Genomic DNA, 26,608 nt, shown 5'->3' with positions numbered 1-26,608 from the left:
CTATGATATTGTGATTTTGGCAGGATCAAATCTACTTAACTTTAGGAAAGAGAGAATTGGCCCTACTCTAATGAACATCCAGAAAAGGAAATTACGCAATCTCCTTCACTGACTTAATCCTGTGTTGAACAACCTTTACAACAAAGAAAATGTATTTTCTTGTTGCTAAATCCTTCACTGAGTACTTTGAGTATACTTCCCCTATTCTATCATCAGTGGAGAAAGAAGTCTGTCATCTGTTGTGGTAAGAACTTCATGAAGTACAAATCCTTCTGTCTTGCAGGTCTGGAGGACAAATGAATTTGATCCTCCTTTAACTTTTCATCACCGACTTTCCTTTCTAGTACATTATCATTCCTCCCAGCATTTCTGTACTTTTCCTAAAAGCAAAGCATTGGAGAGGTGGCATTTGAGGAAGACAGGACAGAACCAGTTTGTTCTACAAGGCAAAGTGTGGTACAAGGATTGCTTCAAAGTTCCTGTATCAGTCAGAATCAAAGAATTGTCTAGAGTTGTAAGAAACCTCTTGAGATCATTAATCCAACACTTTACTTTAGAAATGAAGAAATTCAGATACAGAGTTGGGAAGTGACTAGTTTAAAGTTTCATAGAGCAAGTAACTGGCCAAGGCACTCACACCATCTGTTTCTTTACATTATTTCATAGCTTGAAGTTTTGGAATTTTTGCTGTTCACTCTAGCTTTTTAAATGGGTTCCTTCACTCACTGTCAAACTTCCAGAGGAGTGCCCTAGTTTTCACCTCTTTCATCCTTAGGTGGAATGGTTAGACCAACAGTGTAGTCTTCCTGCCCTTCTCCAGCTACTCCATCACCGACTATTCCCTTTTTTCTGTTATGTTTGTCAATTTGTCGAATAGGAGATGAAAGCTCAGAATTACTTTGATTTGCATTTTCTTATTATTAATGAGTTGGGGCAATTTTCCATATAGTTGCTAATAATTTTTTATCATTCCGATTAAGGAATCTCTTGTTCTTAGATGTTTATCTTAGTTTCCTATTCATTTTGGAAATCAGACCCTGGTCAGAAATATTATATGCAAACTGTAAGCAGAACCAAAAAAAACCCCAACAATATACAATGACTACAGTGATGGAAAGAACACCAATAGATATTCAAAACTGAAAACTTTGCAATTATAATGATGAAGCTTGGCACTGAAGAAGAGATGAGGCAATATGCCTCCCTTCCTTCTTTGCAGAGGTGGGGTACTAGGGATATGGAATATTTCAAATGCTGTAAGACCCAGTTGAAATGTTGCTTGGTTTTGCTGTATTGATTTTTTCCATTCTTCCTTTTAATGTTTGTTACAAGATTTGACCCTCTAGGTAGAGAAGACATATTCTTGGAATTTAAGGTTGAATAAAAATAATAAAAGTATAGTACCTCCACTAGTACCACTCCCTCAATTTATACAAACTCATGGTTGAGTTAGGACCCCAGAAAGTAGCTAATTAGTATTCAGAGTTCTAGTGGCTATGCTATAGAGCAGTATTTCTTCTTCATCTTTTGTTTTTAAAACCCTTACCTTCTTTCTGTCATGATTAAAATTCTTTGGAGACCATATCTTAATGTATAATTATTTATTAAATAACAATAAGTGGGCCAAAGAAAGAGAAAGTACTAGCCAAGTGTGGCTGATTGTACCTTCTCCCTTCTGCCTCCCCTCTCCCCCCAGGGGAGGGAGACATAGCTAGGAAGTATCTGAGGCCAGATGGAGCAGTACTTCTAATACTATAGCTCGTGAGCCCCCACCAGTGGGCTTTCCATTAATTATTAACCTGAAAAATAATTCTCTTTTCACAAAAGCATTTGCTAAGAAGATATGGGAGGAACAGTGGATACGAAACATGCCCCCAAAGCCTGGAACACATGGCTCTTCAATTACACACAGATCCATAAGAAGAATAAGCTCAAACTTAGAGCACAATGGTACTCAGTCAGTCAGTCAACAAGCAATTATCAAGATACACCACAAAGAAAGACAAAAATATGATCCCTAACACCAAGATAATCAAATTCTAATTGGGGAGACAATGTGCAAAAAACTATTCATAAAATCTATGTACAGTGTAAATGTAACAATCTCAAAGGAAAGGCACCAGCTATGGGGAGCACCAGGAAAGGCCTACTGCAAAAGATAGCATTAGAGCTGAATTTTGAAGGAAATCAATAGGCAGAGAGGAAGAGGGAGAGTATTTAGAGATGAGGGATAGCCAATGAAAAGTAATGAATCTTGAGGCTGCCTGCCTTCTTCTTTAGATAACTGTATTTCTACATTGATTTATCCTTAGTTTATTCTTCTCCCAATTAGATGTATAAGAAACAGAGTGTCTAATATGAATTATAGCAAGAAGGCCAGGGTCACTGAAGTGTAGAGCATGGTGTTGTCATTGTTGTTATTCAGTCATTTTTCAGTCATGGCCAACTCTTAGGGACCCCATTTGGGGTTTCTTTGGCAGATATCCTGGAGTAGTTTGCCATTTCCTTCACCAGCTTATTTTACAGATGAGGAAACCAAAGCAAAGAGGATTAAGTGACTTGCCCAGAATCGCACAATTAGTATCTGAGGCCAGATTTTAATTCAGGAAGATGAGTCTTCCTGATTCTAAGACCTGGAGGTCTATCCAGGTTGTGAAAGGCTTTAGAAGCCAAAAAAGAGAATTTTATATTTCATTCTAGAAATTATTGGAAGCCATGGAGTTTACTGAACAGAGAAACATGACCATACTTGCACTTTAGGAAGATCACTTTGGCAACTAAATGGAGGATGCATTGAAGTAGGAGAGATGAATCAAGGATTGCAATAATTACGGCATGAGGTAATGAGAGCCAACACTACAACCAACAGACCTTGTGAATGGAGAAAAAAAGACTTGTAGAAGAAATGCTGTGATAGTGACACACACGTGTGACAAAGATATAACTCACAACTTGTAGTACTTTGTGGACAGGAAGTCCTTTCTTGAGTTCATAGGTGACATTCTCCTTTGGAACAAAGAGTAACGACACTTGAAGCTGTCTTCTTCCTCAAATAACTATCTTTCTGTATCGATCTATCCTTAATATTTTTCTGCCTCCAATTAGATATATAAACTGTCTGCTACTAGCAAATGTTTCTAGTGGTATGGGTAGGAGAGTAGAGGGGAGGTAAGATCCTTCCCAACACTGATCTCTGCTGCAGGCATATGGGCCATCGCCAGAAAAACGATGAATTTGCCTCCATTATACAACTTGAATTCTTACCTTTGTCCCCAATTACTTATCAAATAAGTTTCCCAAGGAATATAGGAATGGGACTGATTGAATTAAAATTAATCACCCTAACACGACTTAGAATGGCTTACTGAAAAAAAAAGCTTCAGAGTAGGAAGGATCTTTGAATAGGAAGGCAAAACTTCTGCCCATAGGTGTCAAATAATCTCCTTTCAGAGAGAGTATAAGAGAAAAGGCTTCTGTAATAAAGGGGCTCAAGAAGCTTATAATAGAGGGGCAGGTGATACCCATAAGTCTCCTGGGCCAGGGAGCCTACAACTCTAGTATTTGTTGATTTGGGACAGCCAGGGATGTGAGGTTCGGAACTGAGATGACCAGTCAGTTTCCCCGCTGTCTGTAGACTCCTTTAAGGTGAGGAGGGAGGAGCCCTCCTTGCTGGTGAGAAACTGGAAGCCCACAGGAAGTGAACCTGGTTCACTTCCTGAATAAAATGGATGCCTGGTCTAGCCCCTCAGGAAACAAGTGATAACCATCTTCCTTCTCCTCAGCTCTTGGCCCTGGTTGATGATATAAATGAATCATTGAAACTCTCAGAATTAGGCCAAGGGGTTTATTAAACAGAAGAGTAGACTGAGGGAAGAGGGTTAAGGTCTGGAAAAGCTGTTGCTATGGGTGAATGGCCAGTGTTGGCAGAGGGTCTCAGAAGGTAAGATCAGGCTGAGGGAAAGAGCCCCTCAGCCAGGGATAAATTCCACTGTCCTGATGTAGAGTGGTCAACCAGCTTGATAAATGAGGGTAATGATTTGGTTTAGGATTGTTCTGGCTAGGTTAAGCTAACTAATTTTTCCAACTTCCACCTCCCACCAAGTCCCTCCTCCAGGGGCCCAAGGGGAAGTCCAGGGGGTAGCTGGATGTCTGGGAGAGGTCAAGGAAATCAGCTCCCCCAGGTTGGTTCTCCAGGGATATTTATAGCTCCAATGGTCTTTTCTTGAGACCAGGGACTTGCTGGGTGAACATTCCCTACCCCTAACAGCCAGGATTGCCTCAGGTGATTTTGCAAATGCAAGAGATCTTGCATCAATCCTGCATTACACTTCTGCCCATCCTAAACTAAGGGTCATTGCCCAGCTAAAAAAGTATTTCAGCTGAAAAGAACACTATAACCCTCTAGATCAGGGGTCGGCAACCTTTTTGGCCGTGAGAGCCATAAACGCCACATTTTTTAAAATGTAATTTCGTGAGAGCCGTACAGTGCTCACAGTGCGCTCCTGTAACAGTGCCTGAAAAAAAATTGACTTTATGGCTCCTGCAGAAAGAGCCATATCTGGCCCTCACAAGAGCCAGATATGGCTTGAGAGCCATACGTTGCCAACCCCTGCTCTAGATGAAGAGTACAGTACCATCCAGCAAGTCAGTGATAAAAGTAGAAAAGATGATCCTACCTTATCTCACCCAGTAGCCATTTCCAGGGGTAGTGCAGCCTATCAGATGCAGCTCAGCAACAACCTAGCCTGGTGAGGACTCAACATAGCTATGGGGTGAACTGTTCAATCTAGCCTAGCATTAGACGGGCCTGTCTAACCTAGACATCCCACCCCACCAGGAATGATCTCAGCTGAGCCAGCTGTCTCCCTGAGACATCACAGTCTTTGGAGAACTAGCCCAGTTGAACACTGGAACAAACATCCTGAAGATCCTCCAGAGAGAAGAAGGACATAGGGATCCTACGTTTCTGGAGAAATGAGTTGCCTTGGCCATGCATATTCCTTAGAAATAGGTCTCACTAGCACTATACTTTAATGTCACATCCCCCATGAACTCTGTCTCTATCTTCCCCATGGACTCTTGTGTATTTGCAGGACAGTGCTCCCCTAGTGTCATTGAAGGAAATGTTTCAGAACTACTATTCTTGGTATTCTGTTTGAGTAAATGCTTTTTTGTTAAATAGCTGAGTCTACCGGTTGATTGCTAAGGGAAAACACGTTGGTGGGAACTTGAGAGCTATTGTTAGGATGATAGCCATTCACAAGTATACCCAAGAAATCTGAAAGTAGTAGCTGTTACTACTCAAACACCACGTAAAATGAACATTCCCAAATACAAAGTAGAATGGAAAAAAGAGATATGAAACTGAAAACCTCTATTGGGTACTATCTCCTTAAAAAAAAAGTATACCAGTAGAATTGCTTGTCATCTCTGGGAGGAGGGGAGGGAAGAGAGGAGGGAGAGAAAATGAATTATGTAACCATGGAAAAGTATTTTCAAAATTTTAAAAAATGTGAGTATATAATAAGTTGTTTATCTTTGATTCTTTCTGTCCTTCCCTGTTTTCTTCTGTACATTAAAAAATGCTTTCAGGACCTCTCTCTCACAGACACACACACAGACAGACAAACAGACAGACAGACAGACAGACAGATAGACACACACACACACACACACACACACACACACACCCTTACTTCTCCTGGGAGGTTTGTATAAAGTCAAACTAATTTGCCTCATTTTTTTCACGTTCTGAAATTGTATTTTGTATATCCAAAACCTAGTTATTTTTATGGGCATTTTTTTTAACAGTGACATAGATATGGCATGTTTTTTTTTATTTGAATATAAATCAGGCCTATATAACTGAAGTCACAACCCTATCTTATACTTGTGGATTAGGACTCCAGAAGGCAGCTGCTACTCCCACAGGTTATGGAGAATCCTATGGGTCTGAGTTCCTACTAGTAAGATCTTTAAGTCCCCACCTGTGTGCTTCCTTTTAATAGTCAGCCAGTTAGCACAATTAATTCTTGGCAAAGGTATCTACTAAAATAGTAAAGTAAAAAACTATAACTCCAAAGTGCAAGTCCTGATTGAGGGAGTAGACTATTAAGGGTAAAAAAGTTTCTTGGTAGTTTGATAGGCATGGCCCTAAATAAGTAAATTAATTTGGGTAGGATTGTCATTTTTATTATGTTAGCTCATCCTCCTATAATGGGGAAAAACCAGGGAGGGTGCCTTAAATATTACTTGTGGGCTCACTGGGGTGGATAGGAGACAGGAAGGGAGAATGGGTGAGACTTTACAAGTCAGGGAACCAGGTTTAACTACAAGGGAAAGACCATTGACTGGAATGACAGTTAAGCCTGACCAACTGTCTCTCAGCCCCATCCAGCCTGTAATAAATACAGATTAATACATACACACAATGAGGACCTAAAATTACTAAAACACACAGGGAATCAGTTTAATTATAATATGAGGGAATTGGAAAGGGAGTTAGGTAAACTATAGCTAACAACCCAGGACTGGAGTCAAAAAGGGTAAGATCCCTAGCCAACCTGACTTCTGCCAGGCTTTGACAGCTTGGCTAAGGACCTGGGGAAGAGGGCTTGCACTTGGGATCTCACAACTCTTCCAGGGATGTTACAGGATGCCAGGAACCAACTCCTCCAGAACTGATGTAGCAAGGTAGGGATTGAAGTCTGTAAGCTGTCCACCAGATCACAGGCCATCTTCCCTACTCAGTGCTGTCTTGCAGGATTGATGTCCTCTGCTTTCAATCTTCACCACTCTCCAAGATCCCAGGGAATCAGGGTGCAACTCCACTAGCTCTGAGGTCTCCCAGGGTCAGTTACAGCTTGTCCCAACCACCATGGAGTCCTCAGAGAGAGAGAGAGCAAGCCATTTCCTGTTTCCCCATTCCATGTGGAATTCTCCAGCCCTTCCTGCTAAGTCTCCTACATAATAACTAAATAATAATCTTCCTCACAACACTACCCATGAGCAATTAATGTTTTTCCAATTGTTTAGATTTAGTTTTAATTGGATGGAAAGGGTTTCATAGTTGTGTTTGTCTTGGCAGATATATTCCTAAGTATTTTATATTGTCTAGGGCAGTGATGGGCAAACTTTTTAAAGAGGGTGCCAAAAGAAAGGAAATGTTCATCTATCAGTCTGTTTCTAAGGTAACTCTTTCTAAGTTTCATTGTATTGTATTTGTCAGATTAGGAATAATATCTCTCAGCCAGATAGAACATTTCAGGGAGCTGTATCTGGCCTATGGGCTGTATTTTGCCCATCACTGGTCTAGAGTGATTTTAAATGGAATTTCTCTTTCTAACTCTTGCTGCTGAAATGTGTTGGAAATATATAGAAATGCTGATGATTTATGTGCATTTATTTTGTATCCTGCAACTTTGCTAAAGCTGTTGATTATTTCTACTAGCTTTTTAGTTGATTCTCTAGGATTTTTTAAATAGAACATCATATCATCTGCAGAGAGTGATAGCTTAGTCTCCTCGTTGCCTATTTTAATACCTTCAATTTCTTTTTCTTCTCTAATTGCTATTGCTAGTGTTTCTAGTACAATGTTAAATAATAAAGGTGATAATGGACATCCTTGTTTCATGCCTGATCTTATTGGGAAGGCTTTTAATTTATCACCATTGCAGATGATGCTTGCTGATGATTTTAAATATAGACTGTTTATTATTTTTAGGAAAGACCCTTCTATTCATGTGCTTTCTAGTGTTTTCACTAGGAACAAGTGTTATATTTTGTCAAAGGCTTTTTCTGCATCTATTGAGATAATCATCCTTGCATCTATTGAGATAATCATCCTTGCACTCCTGGTATAAATCCCACCTGATCATAATGAATAATCCTCATGATCACTTGCTGGAGTCTTTGCTAGTATTCTATTTAAGATTTTTGCATCTATGTTCATTAAGGAGATTGGTCTGTAGTTTTCTTTCTCTGTTTTTGATCTGCCTGGCTTTAGAATCAATACCATATTTGTGTCATAAAAGGAATTTGGTAGAAATCTTTCTTTGCTTATTATCTGAAGTAGTTTGTATAGTATTGGGATTAGTTGTTCTTTGAAGGTTTGATAGAATTCACTTGTGAATCCATCAGGCCCTGGCGATTTTTACTTAGGGAGTTCTTTGATAGCTTGTTCAATTTCTTTTTCTGATATGGAATTATTTAAGTATTCTATTTCTTCTTCTGTTAATCTAGGCAATTTATATTTTTGTAAATATTCATCCATATCACCTAGATTGACATATTTATTGCCAGATAATTGGGCAAAATAGTTTTTAATGATTACCTTAATTTCCTCTTCATTAGAGGTGAGGTCTCCCTTTTCATCTTTGATACTGTTAATTTGGTTTTCTTTCCTTTTTTTTATTAGATTAGCCAGTACTTTATCTATTTTATTCATTTTTTCAGAGTACCAGCTTCTAGTCTTACTTATTAATTCAATAGTTCTTTTACTTTCAATTTTATTAATTTCTCCTTTAATTTTTAGGATTTCTAATTTTGTTTTCATCTGGGGAATTTTTATTTGCTCGCTTTCTAGTTTTTTAATTTGCATGCCCAATTCATTGACCTCTGCCCTCCCTAATTTGTTAATATATGCTCTCAAGGATATAAATTTCCCCCTGAGTACTGCTTTGGTTGCATCCCATAGATTTTGGTATGATGTCTCATCATCGTCATTCTCTTCAATAAAATTATTGTTTCTATGATTTGTTCTTTAACCAGTTTTGGAGAATCATATTATTTAATTTCCAATTCATTCTTGGTTTGCCTCTCCCTATATCCTTGCTAATTATTATTTTTATTGCATTATGATCTGAAAAGGTTACATTTATTATTTCTGCTTTTTTGCATTTGTTTGCCATGTTTTTATGCCCTAGCACATGGCCAATCTTTGTGAATGTACCATGTGCTGCTGAAAAGAAGGTGTATTTCTTTGTTTTTTTTTTAACCCTTCCCTTCCATCTTAGAGTCAATACTGTGTATTGGCTCCAAGGCAGAAGAGTGGTAAGGGCTAGGAAATGGGGGTCAAGTGACTTGCCCAGTGTCACACAGCTAGGAAGTGTCTGAGGCCAAATTTGAACCTAGGACCTCCCATCTCTAGGCCTGGCTCTCAATCTATTGAGCAACCCAGCTGCCCCTGGTGTATTCCCTTTTGTCTCTATTTATTTTTCTACATATATCTATTAACTACTATTTTTCTAAGATTTCATTCACCTTTCTTATCTCTTATTTATTTATTTATTTATTTGTTTATTTTGGTTTTATTTATCTAGATCTGATAAAGGAAGGTTCAGGTCTCCCACCAGTATAGTTTTATTATCTATTTCCTCCTTAAGCTCCCCCAATTTCTCCTTTAGAAATTTTGATGCTATACCATTTGGTGCATACATGTTGAGTACTGATATTTCTTCATTGTTTATACTGCCTTTTATCAGAATGTAATTATCTTCCCTATCTCTTTTAACCAGATCTATTTTTACTTTAGTTTTGTCAGATACCATGATTGTGACTCTCATCTTCTTTTGCTCAATTGATGCCCAATAGATTTTGCTCCAGCCTTTTACCTTTACCCAGTGTGTGTCTACCTGCCTCATGTGTATTTCTTGTAGACAACATTGTTTCTAATCCACTCTGCTATTTGCTTCCGTTTTATGGGTGAGTTCATCCCATTCACATTCAGAGTCATGATTACCAACTGTGTATTCCCCAATACTTTGATATCCTCTCCTTGTCCTGCCTTTTCTTCTTTTACTATTTCCTTCTACACCAGTGTTTTGTTTTTAATCAGTCCCTCTAATCTCCACCCTCATTTTACTTCCCTTTCTCCCCCATCCCTTTTTATTCTCCTCTTATTTTTATTTAAGTTTTTTTAAGCTATCCCCACTCTCTCCCTCCCTAGTATTGATTACCTCCCCACCCATTTGTTTGCTACCCTTCTTCTCTATAGGGCATGAATCAATTCTCTGCCCCAGTAGATCTGATTGTTCTTCCCTCTTTGAGTCAATTTGAATGCACATAAGAATTAAGTATTTCCTGTCTCCAATTTCTTTACCCTTCCAGTGTATTGGTCTTTCCCCCCACTCCCACCATGTACTTCTTTATGAAATATAAATTTACCCCATTTTGTCTCTTTCCCCATTTCTCTTAATTTATCCTTTTAACCTCTAGTTTTATATATATTTATACTGTAATGCAGGATTTATGCAAGATTTCTTGCATTGGCAATATTACCCTAGGCAATCCTGTCAGTTAGGAGAATGGAACTCTGGCCCAGCAGGTGCCAATCCGAGGAGCTGACAATTGAGCTGGGACTATAAAAGCCCCTGCAAAACCAACCTGGGGGTTCTGATTTCCTTGACCTCTCCCAGACACCAAGCTACCCCTGACTTCCCCTTGGGGACCCCAGGAGGTTGAAGGGAGGTTGAAGGGAAGTCTGGATTGTGAAAAGTGGACAGGATTTAGATTAGAGTAGCTTAGCAACAGGGACACCCCTATACCAACTTAACAAATATATCTGTCTAGCTGGTGGACCAAACAACATCAGGGAAGTGTTAAATTATCTCTGGCTGAGAGCTGGTTCCCTCAGGCTGACCTTACCTTCTAGGTCCATAGCTAACACTTTCCAGGTGCCCCTAGCAACAGTTTATCAAGACCCTAAACCCTCTTACCTCATTTTCACCTTCTTTTTAAAATAAAACCCTTACCCAGAATCTGAGGGTTTCTGTAATTATTATAACATCATCTTGGGCTAAAGGGCTGAGGAGAGGGAAGAATTTCAACCAGTTGATTTTAAAGAAAGTACTGGGCAAGCCTCCATTGTATCCAGGAAGTGTGCGAGCTCCACTTCCTGTTGAGTTCTGCTTCCACCCAACAGGAAGGCAGTTACTCCAGCAGGGAGGGGCCCCTCACTCTCCTCCTTAAAGGAGCCTATAGGTAGCAGGGAGACTGACTGGGCATTACAGCTTAGGCTACACATCACTGACAGCCCCAAATCACCTGGTATTGTAGTTACAGGCTCCCAGGCCCAGGTGACTCACTTGTACCACCAGCTCCTCTATTATTAGCCACTTTATCCACTTATTACAATACATACATATCTTGACATTTCATTATACAGTTTGTCACTGTTCTCTCTAAGTATACTTCTTCTAGTTACCCTGATGATAACAACAATTTTTAAGAGTTACCAATATCATATTTTCTTATAGGAATACAAATCATTTTAACTTATTGGGTCTCTTAAAAAAGGGTTTTTTTTTGTTGTGCTTTCTCCCCCACCCCTTAATTATCTTTTGGTGTTTCTCTTGAGTTCTGTGTTTAGACATCAAATTTTTCTGTTTAAGTCCAATCTTTTCTTTATGAATGCTTGGAAGTCTTCTATTTTATTAAATTACCATGCTTTACCCTACAAGAATATAGTGAGTTTTGCTGGGTAGTTGATTCTTGGTTATAGACCCAGTTCTCTTGCTTTCTGGAATATCATATTCCATGCCTTCCAGTCCTTCAGTGTAGAATGTAGCCAGATCCTGTGTTATCCTTACTGTGGTTCCATGGTATGATTTCTTCTTAGCAGCTTGTAATATTTTTTCCTTGGTCTGGTAGTTTTTGAATTTGGCTATAACATTCCTGGGCATTGTCAACTGAGAATTAAATGTAGGAAGTGATCTCTGGATTCTTTCAATCTCCACTTTACCCTCTTATTCAAGAATGTCAAGGCAGTTTTCTTGGATAATTTCTTGTTGCATGATGTCCAGGCTTTTCCTTTTGTCATAATCTTCCTGTAGTCTAGTAATTCTTAAATTGTCTCTCCTGGATCTGTTTTCAAGATCTGTCATTTTGTCAATGAGGTGTTTCATATTTTCCTCAATTTTTTCATTCTTTTGATTTTGTTTTATAGATTCTTGCTGCCTTATGAAGTCATTTGCTTCTAGTTGTTGGATTCTAGCTTTTAAAGACTAAAAACTTTTAAAGATGTTTTCACCTTCTTTGCCTCATATTCAAGCTAGTCAATTTTGGATTTCAAGGCACTATTTTCTTGTTTTAGTTCATGTATTTCCTTCTTCTAATTATTTTCAGCCTCTCTTGTTTTTTAAATTGTATTTTGATTTCTTCCAAAGCCTGTGTCCAATTCGCTGGAGTTTCTGTGTTTTTTCTTGGTGTTCCTTAGGTCTCCTCTGTTCCATTTGCTCTTTGTTCATTACCTGGATAGAAGCTATCGATTGTGATTTCTTTTTTCTTTTTTTGTTGTTCACTCATATTTTTTTCCTTCTTCCCCCCTGTAATTGACTGTAATCTTGCTCCTCTGGTTATTTGCTGGATCTGTAGTAGGTGCTTGTAGCTACTTTCAGTGCAGTCTATGGGGGAGAGGTGTTGGAGCTTCCCTGACCTCTGAAGACTTCTTATCTGCCTTACTGATAAGATTAAGCCAGGGCAGAGTTGATCTGTAGAGCTGTATGTGCCCTGAGGCCAAAACCTTGAGAAGGGAGGGGGGCAAGATGGAGTGTTTTGGCTGGGACAAGGCTGCTCTCTCTATAGTTCTCCTCCAGCTGCCTCCCTTTCATCTGTGTTCAAAGCCCTGAGTCTGATACTGCTGTGCCAGCAAAGCACTCCATCCAGACCAAAATCCTTGCCAACCCAGAGATTCCAGGAACCACTGGAGACTCAGCACAGCTAGTCGGGGAGGGATCCTTGGATCTTCCCTTTTCCTTTCCATTGAACCCAACAGTTAAAGAAATCAGGCTTTCCTCGGTGTACCTTTTAAATTGGGTCCAGCAGGAGGATCCCCCCAGCTCTGACCTATTATTAGATTGGGTTTTCTGTCCCCTCAAAGCACTTTTTTCTTGATTGGTGTGGAAGGACCTTCCGAGGTCTAGAGTTTTGCTGCATCTAAGCTGCTATCTTCCCAGAATCCTCTTGACTGAGAGTATTTTACAAGAAGTGTGGTACAATGTGTCTTAACATATGTCAAGAGCTGCAACTTTGAGTCTCACACTAGGTTCAAGTCCTTTCATATTGGTGTAGAAGTTCATTAGTCTGGGGGCATCTGGGTAGCTCACTGGGTTGAAAACCAGGCTTAGAGACGGGAAGTCCTAGGTTCAAATCTGGCCTCAGACATGTCCCAGCTGTGTGACCCTGGGCAAGTCACTTGACCCCCATTGTCTACCCTTGCCACTCTTCTGCCTTGGAGCCAATACACAGTATTGACTCCAAGATGGAAGGTAAGGGTTTTAAAAAAGAAGTTCATTAGTCCTAAATGGAATGGTTTAGTCTTTTTTGACCTTGTGCTCTGTGTAAATAGAATTAGCTCTAGTCCATTCATAGTCAAAACTCTACCTACCCGAGATGATGTCATTCCCACCTCCCTTAGTGGGGAGGGGAGATGAGTTACCCACACGTGACAATAAGTAACAAATCAAGAACTAGGGACTGCCTTTTGGGCAGTCCAAATCAGTGTAGAGACTACCATTTGTCCACTTGAATTAGAGATGGACCCACAGGAAGTGGCGAAAGACACTTTCTCTTTAAGTATGTTGGTTACTTCCTGTTGGGGAGTTCCCGCTTTGAACTTGGTGCTGAAGGATCTCTGAGGAGACCTCAGGCAGCTTCTACTCAGAATGGTCACGTGGGTAAGTTAGGCTGACTTCCTTGGGCCTACCTTGGCGATTTTCCAAGCTCTACCTTTAAGTAGGCTCCAGCCTACCTGATTGCTAAGCCTTGTGGCTTGTAGCCTCATTTATTTAGCCTCTTAACCTTCTCTCTCCATCCAGGCCTCTGTAGGCCTGGACTAGCCTCTCCCTCTCTTTATTTCCTTACCTTTACCTTCCCAATTGTAAATAAACTACATTAACCCGAAGCTGACTTGGGTCTAATTTAATTACGGAATTAATCTGAATTGTTGATTCCTGGCGGCCACACTTTAAATATATAATCTTTAATTAAAATACTAATTTCTATTATTATATCAGTCTTTATCATTTTTAATCATAACAGCTCCTAGGCACTGTGCAGATTCTCATCAATCCCATTGGGATTTGTTGGTTTCCTTGACCTTGCACTTCTTTGCACTGTATAGTGGCTCTTTTTTGTTTCCTTTGCCTGGAATCAGACATAATCATTAATCATAGTCCCATAACATTTATCAATAAAAGGCAGGTTTCCAAAGTGTAAAGCTTTTGGGTATGCATTAATATTAGCAAATATAGTTTTTTTTTAACTTATATTACTTCAAAATAAAAAAATAATATTGATGATATGTACTTTAAGTACTAGAAGTGAGAAAAGGGGGGAAAGTCATTTAAATAAAAAGAAAGGCAATAATAAAATAAAAATTTGGGGAAAATACAATGTGTTTCCAAAAACAGTATCCACTTGTCTATGGACTATTATCTCTAATGCATGTGACAGGATACAGTCAATCAGTTTCAAGAGGAGATGCTCTCTTTACATGTGAGCAATGAATTCAAGGGTCCTTTTCTCCAATTTTTATAGTTGTTGGAGTGGTTAATAATATTTGAAATTGCCCTTCCCAAGAAGACTGAGTTGCTCCAGTACGCAAGAAGTTCTTTATATAGACCTTGTCTCCTGGGTTCAGGTCATGAAGTGAAAAGTTTATTGGTCCTGCTTGTACGGCACCTCCGGATTCATGGAATTCATACAGTTTATGCTGCAATTCTTGTATATAGGAAGCAATAGAAGTATCTCCCCTAATAGTAATGTATATGCAGGAGAAAAAGCCTGAATAGGGGGAAGTTCAAAAAGCATCTCATTAGCTGAGATGTGCAGATCTTCCCTGGGCCTGTTTCTAAGATAAAACAGGGCTGGAGGGAAAATTTCAGGCCTTTTTAAATGTGTCTCAGTGCATAATTCGCCAATCATAGTTTTAAGTTCTCTGTTCATTCTTTCAACTTGGCCTGAGCTCTGGGGATGATATGTTACATGGAGGGGTAAAATTCTCTTTGTCCCAAAAGGCATTGAGTCACTCATTTTGTGGGTATCAGACTCAACTACCACTAATTATAGAGATTAATACTCTATAACCAGAGACTAATCTGAGTGGCCTGGGTGGTCGTCGGACGCAAAGAATGAAACAGATTGGAAGCACGGCTTGTTAGCTCATTGTACTTCAAGAAATGCCGAAGTAGCCACTTTATTATAAAGGAAATTAAAGATCCTTTTCCCCCCAAAAGCCCAAGAAAGTTTCCCACAGTTACAGAGAGCAAGATTTTTACTATAGTCAAAACAAAAGCCTTAGAAGCCTCCAGGCGTAGACAAAAACCTATGCTAAACTATCAACTACATGTGTTAGCTTTAAGTGGAGCCTGGGACATCTCCGTTAGGTCAGAAAGCCCCCTCAGTTTCTCAGCCTTGATGGTATTAAACAATTTTTTGAGCCTCATTATTTTACTTTAATTCTGGGCAAAATGCCCTGCCAAGGGTTCGGCCTTGGCCGGACCAGCCATCTGTGTTCTTGGGCAAAGGGGAACAGAGTTAGCCCCCCTCCTGCTGGAGTGCTGAGAGCCCAAAGCTTTTTTAATAAGACTATAATGCATTTTGAAGGAAGGTAAGAATTATGAAAGGAATCAAAAGAGGAATCTCAGATTTTTATCTTAGATATCCCACACCTGTCTCGTCCCATATTTAGATAGAGCGGAAAGATCGATACACGGCTCTCCCGGTCTGTATTGATCTTTTGAGGGGGTCCAGATAAAAATATCTACTTGAGATTCTAATTTCTCTTAATAGCTCCCGATAACTAATGCTTTTCAAATTGTTTTTAAAGGGGCTTGCAAAGTCCCTGGTAATCAGAACTCTGAAATCCATGATGATGTGTCCTTGATCAAGTTGCTACTTCAAAGTCTGTGGTAGTTGGCCCCTCTAGTGAAAGGATCTTCAAGATGATGCCTATTTCCATATATACTTGTGTTTAGTTAGAATGTTCTTTCCCAGGATTACACACTTGCAATGATCCTTACTTCATTCCATAACTGTAGCTTATGAATATAAACATTATTGTACCCCTTAATTTAAACTTGTCCATTAGGCTAAAACAAATGGATTCTAAGAATAGAGTATAGGAACTAAACTTAAAAGTCTGAAGGGGACTGAGGATGGTGAGGAATATCAGAAATAAGTGGGTAAATGTTTAGCATTTTGCTTCTTTTTAATCTGCTAAGACATAAAAATAGAATTGCAAAATAAGTACAAATAAGGCATTTTCTATTTTAATCTGTATAATTAACATTTTCTCCTTTATTTTCTTAAGTCTAGATAATAAGCAAAATAATAAATCAAGCCCTGATTTGTAGTATTTGTCAATCTCTCTGGTATAAATGCTCACCCTGAAAAGTGTGTAAATGAAATTAACTCTAGCCCATTCGTAGTAAAAAATCTACTTACCCTAGGCATCTAGATTATATCATCCCCACCTCCCTCAAAAGGGGAGTGGAGATAGTTGATCACCGTGACAATAAGTATCAAATCAAGAACAAAGGACTACCCTTTGGGCAGTCCAAATCAGTGTAGAGGCAGCCATTGGTACACTTGAATTAGAGGTGGCCCACAGGAAATGACAAGAGACGTTATCTCTTTAAATACGTGGGTTACAACCTGGTAAAGTTAGTTCAGTTAGTTCAGGAGTGGAAGGAGTTCAGAAGTTCAAGAGTTCAGGAGTTCTGGCTTTGGACTTGGGGCTGAAGGTGCTTGGCTGAGACCTCAGAATGCTTCTACTCTGAATTGTCACGTGGGTAAGTTAGGCTGACTTCCTTGGCCTACCTTGGCATTTCCAAACTCTGCCTTAAGTAGGCTTATAGCCTCTCTGATTTCTAAAGTCTTGTGGCTTGTAACCTACTTTAGTCTTTTAAGTCTCTCTCTCTGTCCAGGCCTCTCCGGGCCTGGACTGGCCTCTCCCTCTCTCTATTTACCTACCTTTTACCTTCCTAATTGTAAATAAATTACCTTAAACTGGATGCTGACTTGGATCTATTTTAATTATGGAATCAATCTGAATTGTTGATTCCTGGTGGCCACATTTTAAATACATATCTATAAATACCTAAAATCTCCCTCTTACAAAAGGTAACAACTGACTCCTTGGAGTCAGTATAAGCTGGTTCCATCATGCCCCTGAAAATACATGGCAAAAAAGGGAACCAGGATAATGTAGAGAAAGGCATTACCCTAATTCTGGATTGGAATACTAAAAACAATCTTGGCCTGAAGTAGATGGCTTAGGCTCTCATGAGTTACTTCATTAGATCAGGAGGAAATTCCTACTGACAATGACAGGTTGTAAAGGAAAGAAAGTAAATACATAGGAAATATAAGAAAATGCAACTATCTTTCACAAATTAATACAGAAAAGGAAAATGACAAATATTAGAGGGGAAATTGGACATTAATATACTATTGGTGGAGTTGTCAACTGATCCAACCATTTTGGAAAGCAATTTGGAACTAGGCTTAAAGGGTAATAAAACTGTACATACCCTTTTTCCCAGTAATGGCATTACTAGGTCTGTATCCCAGAGAGATCAAAGGAAAAGGAATTATATGTGCAAAATATTTATAGTAGCTCTTTTGGTGGTGGCAAAGAATTGGATATTAGGCAGATATCCATCAATTGGGAAATGTCTGGTAAATTGTGATATATGATTATGGTGGGATACTCTTGTTCTATAAGAAATGACATCAAGATTGTTTTAGAAAAACCTGGGAAGATTTATGAAGCTATGTGAAGTGAGTAAAAACAAGAGAACATTGTACAAAATAACTACAATACTAAATGATGATCAACTATGAATGACTTACCTATTCCAAGTAATTCAATGATCTAAGACAATTCTGAAGTACTTAGCCTGAAAAATACCAGCCACCTCCAGAGAAAGAACTGATGGAATCTGAATGCAGATTAAAGCATACATTAACTTTATTCTCATTATTATTATTATTTTAAAATTTGTGTTTTCTTTTGCAACATGGCTAATATGGAAATGTTTTACATGACTTCACACATATAATCTATATCAAATTGCTCTCCTTCTCAGTGAGGAGGAAGAGAAGAGGGGGAGGGAATTTGCGATTCAAAATTTTTAAAAAGTTTTTAAAAGTTTACATGTAATTTATAAATATTTAATGAAAGAAACAAAAATATATTGGGAAAAATAATCGAGTTAAATAATTTCATTGCAATACTGTTTCTGGAGTCTTATTAACTTGTTCCAAGTAGGTAGAAACTGTTGAGAATAATTAATCTTGAGAATAGCTGAATTATAGCAATCAGCAATGTTAGTAATCTAGAAAAATGCAAAATGCAGAGTAGCCCCTGGCTTGGAAAATAAGTCAGGAGATGAATTTAGAGATAACACCCTTCTCTCATTTCCTAGGAAGATAAGGCAATGAGCAGAGAAAGAAATAGAAGAAATTAGCAAATGACCCTTTCAAGCATTAAATTTTTCTGATGTTTATGTCAGTGTTGACACAACTGTGGTTTTTTTTTTTTGCCTATTTGCACATACCTACTTCATAAGGTAGAATTCAAAATGTATTATATTTTCTCTTTTTACAAAAGTGCAAAAGTCTGAAAAAGCTGTTAAAAATCCTCTAACAACCTTTGACTCTGTGTACATATGTATATATAGTGAGGGGGCAGAGTTAGTTGTTAGAAAAGCATTTTCAATTATTAGAAACTCTCAAGCCAATCTGATTAAAAGTGCAGTAAAACATTCTTTTGAATCTGGCACTACTAAACTTGTGAAACACTATACCAAAGTGTTATAAAACTTAACATTTCAAACCTGGGCAGCTTAAAGGGGTAATTTTAATGTGATTATTTGTGAGGACTTAAATGTTTGTAAATGTATAGATTCCATTGAATCTATGTGAAAGATTTTGTACCTATGCAAGTAGTCAAAGGATGTTTAAATTCTTCTTCCTAAGCTTTTCTATTGGTTCACCTTTTGGATCTATTAATTTGAACTATATTACAAGTTCTCTTGAACTTGCTGTGTTGCATAGCAGTAGAATCTCTAGGTCAAAAGTATGGATGATCGTTTTCTTTGCATGTTTTCAAATTGCTTTCCATAATGAGTAGACTAATTCACAGCTCCACCAACCATGTATTATCATACTTGTGTTTCATCCTCGTTTTGTCATCTATTCCAATTCGATGAATATGAGGACAAAACCTCAGAATTATTTTGTTTTGCTTTCTCATTTTTAGTGATTTGGAAGTTGTCTTTCATATAGTTAATAATTTACAATAGTTCTTTTTAAAACCATCATTTCCCTTGTCTATTTATTCATTGGGAAATGGTTTTTGGTCTTTTATGTGGGTTGATTTTGTGTTTTTTATATTAGAGGTAGTTGACTTGAAGCGTTCCCCTCCCAAATGACCACTTCCCTTTTTATCTGTTTTGCATTAATTTTGTTTCTGTGAAAGCTTTTCAATGTGATAAAATTAAAATAATCTATTTGTTCTTTTGTGATTGCTCTATCCCTTTGGTGAAGAATTTATCTCCTACTCATAACTGTGAAAATCAATCATTGAGTCACCAAGCATTTACTAAGTATTTACTCTTAGGCATCATGCTTAACCCAGAAACATAAAGGTAAAAACAGCTTTTGTCCTATATCATTCACTGTATTTCCAATCTTAGTCAGTGTCTTTGCACAGATTGGTCTCTACACCTGGAAAGCACTACACTTCCTCTTTGCCTCTGCCTCTTAAAAGTCCTAATTTCTTTCAAAGCTTAGCTCAAGCACATTAAACTTTTTCTGATCTCTCAACTACTAGTGCCTTCTATTCCACCTTGTATTTATTTTGGATGTATTTATGTGTGTGTGTGTGTGTGTGTGTGTGTGTGTGTACGTGTGTGTGATCTCCCTCAGATCAAATGTAAGCTCTTTAGAGGAAAGGACTTTTTCATTTTTATCTCTCTACAGTCTAATACCCTGTGCAATGTAAGCACTCAGTAGATATTAAATGATTGCTGTTTGATTGTGCTACTGGAATTACACATGGAGTATTGTGTTCAGCCCTAAGCAACACATTTTAGGAAAGACATTCATTTGCCAGAGAGTATCTGAAGTAGGGAGACTAGAACAGTGAAAACTCTCAAGATGGGGAATGAACAGAATGAGATGTGATTGAAAGCACTAAGTAACATTTGCCTGGCTTAAGGGAAATATGACCAGTTTTCAAATATCTGAGGGTTTGTCATATAGAAAATGGATTAGTTCTATTTGACCTCAAGGGACAGAACTTTTTTTTTCCTAGAGTAAATGTCTTTATTAAACTTCAGGGGTTGGCGCCCCAAGAAAAAATAGACTTCTGAGAGTAGGACAACTGAGCTGTTTTTTATTGTCTTGTTTCAATTCTTAGAGGGATAGCATGGGACTTTTCTCTCTGTGAAAGCTTCTGGTTATTTTTTCTTGCTCCTCTGGAATAGGTTCCATACATCTTAGATCACAGCCAAAGAAACAACACTTTTCACTTCCCTTGCAATTTTGATCTTCCTCACAAGTGATAGTCTGTTTTTTCTTGGAGCACCATCAGTCACAACAGGACATCAATCAGGTTTAGCTTTGATAGGCATGGTACATGCCTAACATAATATTTAATGTCCCCATCACAGTCCTTGTCAGTCTTACATGTAACATCACAAAGCATGTGGTCCCCAGAAGATGAAGAAGAAGAGGTTGCCAGGGGGCACATATCAGTCTTCTCTTCTGTGGGGTTCATATATAGCCAGCTGTAGTGTTGTTTGTAGCATTTCAGATTTTGGGGGGTAACTGATATCATTCTCACATACCCTTTTACACAGTTATAGCTGACAAGACCTGGTGGAAGGCTGGGCAGCACTCAGACTTCTATTGAATTCTGAGCAGCCCATGCTCCTAGGGCCAGTAGGATCATGGTAAAAATCTGGACTGATTGCATCATGAGACTCCTTCCTGCTGGGATGTGACTGTGGTGGAAGTTGCAGAGAGGCATATTTGAGGCACATTTAAGGGGAAAATTCCTAAATAAAGATATCTAAAAGCAGAGTGGACTTTCCTCAAGAGTTGGTAGGTTTCCATCATACTATAGGCTTTGAAACAAAGGTCTGATGACCACTTGCTGGGGTTATTGTAAAAGGTTTTTGGCCAAATAGGGGCTAGATTAAAAGCTCTCTCTCTCTCTCTCTCTCTCTCTCTCTCTAATCTGGTATATCATGCAAAACATACTTCCATACTGGTCACTGTTGTAAGAGAATACTCTATAAAACCAAAACCACAAAATAAAAGTATAATAAATAATAAACAAATGTGAAAAAGAGCATGCTTTGATCAGACTCGGTTTTTTCTCTGGAGGTGGAGAGCATTCTTTGACTTAAGTCTTTGATCAGTGTATTGCTGAGAGTAAGTCTTTTACAGCTGATCATCTTTGGATATTGTTGATACTATGTACAATACTCTCTGGGTTTTGCTTATTTTGTTTTGTATTAATTCATGTCGGTCTTTTCAGTTTTTTCTGAAATCATCCTGCTCATCATTTCTTATAGCCCAATAGTATTCCATCACTATCATATGCCACAATTTGTTTCCTCATTCCCCAATTTATGGATATCCCCTCAATTTCCAATTCCTAGCTACCATAAAAAAAGCAACTATAAATGCTTGTACAAGTAGGTCCTTTACCCTTTTTTAAAAATAATCTCTTTGGGATACAGACCACCTTTCTTCTAACTTGGATTTAGTGAATGCCAGACTGAGCAGGAGAGATGGGAAGGTCCTTAAAGAGAACCTCAAGTGAGAAAACCAATCTTCAGAACTTTGCAAACTTTAAGTGTCTGTCCTGGTGGTCTTCATCATCTGCACCTGCAGCAGCTGATCCAAACCCTTCTTTTTACAGTTGGGAAAACAGGACAATGAGCCACGATTTGCACAAGTTTCGTAGACTCTCAACTTCCCCAAGATCAGACCGACAAGTCTGTTTCTCCTTCTAGTTCTTTTAAGATCGTTACACACCACAATCCCACAGAGCTGCGGGTGTGCGGGGGAAGGGGGGCGTGCCGTAGAAGTGTAGCCCTTGACCACGGGACTGAAGGTCACTGAGGTCCCCTTCCGGGCTCACACACTTGTGGGTACGTCTTCGCCTAAGCCTGGCCTGGGTGGGAGCAAGTGCATCCGCATCTCATTCTCCGCCCAAGGACGCTGTTTCTCCTCTTTCGGCCCGATCGTGCCCCAGAACGAGATGCAGAAGCTGCGATTCAGTTGCTGGGAAAGTTTCCGAGGGTCACTGGAGGAGTGGAGAATCTAGAGGGCGGCCGCCATGCAGGCAAATGGTCTGAACAGCCTGGTCGCTCCAGGTGACGTCAACGGTCCTCGCCACGCGCCTTGTGAAGTCCCCGGTTGCTACCTCGTTCTCAGTCTCCTAGGCTTGTCTTTAGCTCACTCGTGGTCCCTTTTCTGGTCATTCTTCGACCCCATACAACAGTTCACAGTGGGGAAGTCGTTTCTCGGGAGTCGGACATGGCGCGGGAGCTCCGGGCACTGCTGCTGCTCGGGGGCCGACACCTACGGCCCCTGCTCGGGTCAAGGGAGCCGGGGCTGCGGGCTGTCGCCGGAGGTAAGGAGCCGGCAGGGGTGGCGACTCTCGCCCCCAGCCGCTTCCTCGGCCTCCTGGGAGGAAGAAGTGAAGCGCGGACCGCCGCGGGGTGGGGGAAGGGGAGAGTGGGGCTGGGGAGGATTCGCGACCGGCCTCTGAGGAGTCGGGCCACCGGGCCAGAGACAGCTCACGTGGAATTTCTGAAGTGGGGCTGGCCCTGGAAGATGTTAATTGGAGACAACAAACGTGTTTCTTTAAGGGTCACATGTTGTTTCCGGTCTTGGGATTCGGCCCTATTATTATTTAGTGGGCGCTTCAAAAAAAAAAGTTGGATATTTCGAATAAGGGAAGTTTCTTAAACGCGGTCTATATGGGAGAAGCTGGAGGAAGTTAAAAAAATTTTAAGAGAGCTCCTGTTTTCGTGATATTTAAAGTCTAATGAAGGGAGGACACCAGCAGGACCTATGATATGACACGAGTATTAGAAAGGCGAAAGTGTAAAGTGTTATGAGAAACTTGTGGGGATTGGAGACCCTTGTGAAAAGTGGCTTTGAGTTGGAATTACTAAAGGGTCTGGAAGAGAAGACAAGGTGAAGAGAACTCGGGTCTGAAGTTAAGGATGAATATGGACATTTTAGTTTTGAGTGGAGGTTATCTCGTTGAGGTGAGTAGTGGGAAATAAAGTAGGAAAACTTTGAAAGCCAGGTTAAGGAATTTGAAAATTAGCTAGTGGTCAATAGGGAGCGATTTAAAAGTTATAGGCAGAGGAAAACAACTACATAATGAATAAAATTAATCTACCATGAAGAATCTTGGCAAAGGGAAGCGGAGACTATCAGAATGCAATAGATTAAGTAGTTGATAATTGCCTCCATAAGGGTGGTAGTGAAGTGGGCAGGGAGAAATGATATTAGTTGGGTATGAGAGATTGGGGAGAGTTAAATCATCAGCTTTTCCAATATTAGAAGTAAGGTGCATAGGTGATACCATAGGCAGAAATTGTGAAAACTGGAGAAAGTTTGGGTAATTCTACAGTTATATGAATTAACTGTGACAAATTAAAGTAAGTTTCTTAATATATACAATAAATCTTACAACTTTTACTTCTTTAAAGAACTTTTAATATGTAATGTGTCTTGCTGCAGTCCCTTGTTTTATGTGATTTGATATTCAGTGTGGAAGATTTTGATATATTCTTTTAATTCCTTATGAAGTCATACTTTGAGCACATTAGGTATTAAGCATACTTTTGACGGTCTGGTTTGTTTGTTTTTTTCAAATCTACCCCTTAATCCATAGATTAAGAAAAATTTTAAATTCTAAATTTAAACATGAAATAACATTTTCATATTCTGTACATAGAACAGAAGAAAATTATGTATGAAACTACAAATCTCTTATCTCCATCTTCCTTTTCCTTTTTAAGTATGTAATAAAGTCAACATATAACTAAAGCCTGTCCTATTTATTTGCTGGTGGCTTCATTCTGACACTTAAAATATTTCAGTGACTTTTCTTTTGGCAACCCTAAAAGCCATTTTTCTCTCTTTCCCTTCCCTTCCCTCCTTTATTAACATTGATTCAACAACAACAAACCCTTGTATGCATAGCCAAAACAAACTTTGACAGTGATTCTCTGAAAATATCTGACCATTTAAGTTCAGTATCAGGAGCATGAACAACATTTACTTTCTTCTGGAAAGGGAATTTGATTGCTCTGTTTTAAAATCTTTTAAGTTATTTTTTCCACATTCTTATCATGTACATGGTTCTCATTGGTTCTGCTCATTTCAGTCTGCATCACTTGATATAGATATTCCCAGATTTCTCTGAATTTGTTCCTTTGATCATTTCTTATGGTCTGGTATTTTAGAACATTTGCCTATTGTAATTTGTTCAGCTATTTCCCAGTTGATGGACATCCTCTTAATTTCCAGTTCTTTGACACTACAAAAAGAGCTATTATAAATATTTTTGTACATTTAAATCCTATTACTCAATGTCAGTCTCTCTTATATAGAAACCTAGTAGTGGTGTCATTGGGTCAAAGGGTATGCATAGTTTAATGATTTTTGATCATAGTTCCAAATTGCTTTCCAGAAAGGCTGGGCATAATCACAGCAACACCAATAGTGTATTAGTGTGCTTGTTTTCCTGAAGCCCTTCCAACAGTTGACCTTTTCCTTTTTCATTATCTTTGCTAATCTTTGATGAAGGAAATGTGGAACCTCAAATTGTTGGGGGGGGGTTCTGGGGGAGTCTTTATGAAGTTTATGTAACTATGGGTTTTGAACAAGAGTTGAATGAAGATAAGAATGAGTCAGTGTCAAAGGTGAATTTCAGCATGTCTTCCAAACACAGAATTCCAGAAACATAAACACAATTATCATAACTTTATGTTGTAGAAATTGTGATTATTACATATTCAAGTATGTAGAAATTCACATGTTGCTACAGAAAATGGTCATGAAAAATAAAAATTCATCATAGTTACTTTCACTCATATAAGTTCTGTTAAACATCAAGCATTTGTCATCTAGGACCTTTGAATTTAAGAGATTAAAAAATGAAAAGTAATAAAACTTAATGACAAATCCCAAAGGGATGGTTTTTTAAAATTAGAATTAAAGTGGTGCATAAATCCAAACCATTAATTAAACCAATAATAACTAAAGCATTAAGTTACCATGAAAGAAGGATTGAATTTGGAGTCAGGAGACCCTGAAATGAATCCCATATCTGCCATTTAATGTACCTGACTTCAGTTTCCTACTCTTTAAAATAAAACTCAAATTGTTTTAATTTACACTTTATTATTGGTTAGGAATAATTTTTTTTAAATTTTTTTAAACCCTTAACTTCTCTGTGTTGACTTATAGGTGGAAGAGTGGTAAGGGTAGGCAATGGGGGTCAAGTGACTTACCCAGGGTCACACAGCTGGGAAGTATCTGAGGCCGGATTTGAACCTAGGACCTCCTGTCTCTAGGCCTGGCTCTCAATCCACTGAGCTACCCAGCTGCCCCTGATTAGGAATAATTTTTAAAGGACTTTTTGATAGTTTGGGTTTTTTCCTTTGAGATTTACCTGGTCATAGCCTCTGACCATTTTTCTTTTGGGAAATGGCTCTTGTTTTTTATATATTTGAATCAGTACTTTATATATCTTATAATCTTTATCAGAGAAATTTAATGCAAAGATTTTTCCCCCAGTTAACTGTTTCTCTTCTAATTTAATTGCAAAATTTGTTTGTGCATAAGTTTTAAATTTTTATGTATTGTCCATTTAATTTCCTGTGATCCTTTCTTCCCTTATTTGGTCAATAATTCCTTATCCATAATTGCTAAAGGTATCTTTCTTTGATCCTCTAATTTGTTTTGATGTGACCTTTTATATCTAACTCCTATGTCCTATGTCCATTATTGCGATATGGTGTTGGTCTAAATCTAATTTCTGCCTAACTGCTTTCCAGCTTTCCCAGAAATTTTATTAAATAGTAGATCCTTGCCCCAGTAATTGGAGTTTTGTGGTTCATTGAACTTTGAAGCTACTGTTTTTTTCATCTTCTTTACTTTACATATCTAATATATTCTTACTGATCTATTTTCAAACCAACATCAGATATTTTTTGCAGTATTCAATCTCCATTTGGGAATTTTTGTAGTTCTGGAACAATCCTGTTTCTTAGTCTATCAGTCTATTTATCTAGAGTTGACTTTCCCATTCGGTACATGTTTTCTAAGCCCATATAATTTTTCTGTACTTTGATTTTAAAAGCAGAATTATTCACTAACATGATCTTGTCTTTAGTTTGTAATTTATATTTTTCATATTGTATAAATAAAGCTAATAAAACCACCATTTCAACATTTTTTTTTAGTAGGAAATGATTTCTTTTAGTCTGACTTTATTTCTACTCCTGGACCTCCTTGATTGTCATGTGGTATAATATAAAGAACACTAGAGTCAGAAAACCTA

General features: G+C 38.5%; 1 protein-coding gene and 1 pseudogene across 1 annotated transcript in view; one reads left to right on the top strand and one right to left on the bottom strand.

Annotated features, from left to right (window-relative positions):
* Positions 1 to 20,421: 20,421 nt before the first annotated feature.
* On the bottom strand, positions 20,422 to 20,986 carry LOC123248951 (annotated as a pseudogene).
* Positions 20,987 to 22,493: 1,507 nt separating this feature from the next.
* TRAP1 (TNF receptor associated protein 1) overlaps positions 22,494 to 26,608 on the top strand; it is a 77,482-nt gene continuing 73,367 nt past the window's right edge. The window contains exon 1 of the mRNA XM_044658023.1: positions 22,494 to 22,654. Within this exon, the coding sequence (XP_044513958.1) occupies positions 22,558 to 22,654 (97 nt within the window). The 5' untranslated portion in view covers positions 22,494 to 22,557. The remainder of the gene's footprint in view (positions 22,655 to 26,608) is intronic.

The sequence above is a fragment of the Gracilinanus agilis genome, chromosome 1 (genome assembly GCF_016433145.1).
Source record: "Gracilinanus agilis isolate LMUSP501 chromosome 1, AgileGrace, whole genome shotgun sequence".
Classification (NCBI taxonomy): domain Eukaryota; kingdom Metazoa; phylum Chordata; class Mammalia; order Didelphimorphia; family Didelphidae; genus Gracilinanus; species Gracilinanus agilis.
Note: the sequence above shows the minus strand (reverse complement) of the source record. Positions and strands in the feature narration are given on the sequence as shown.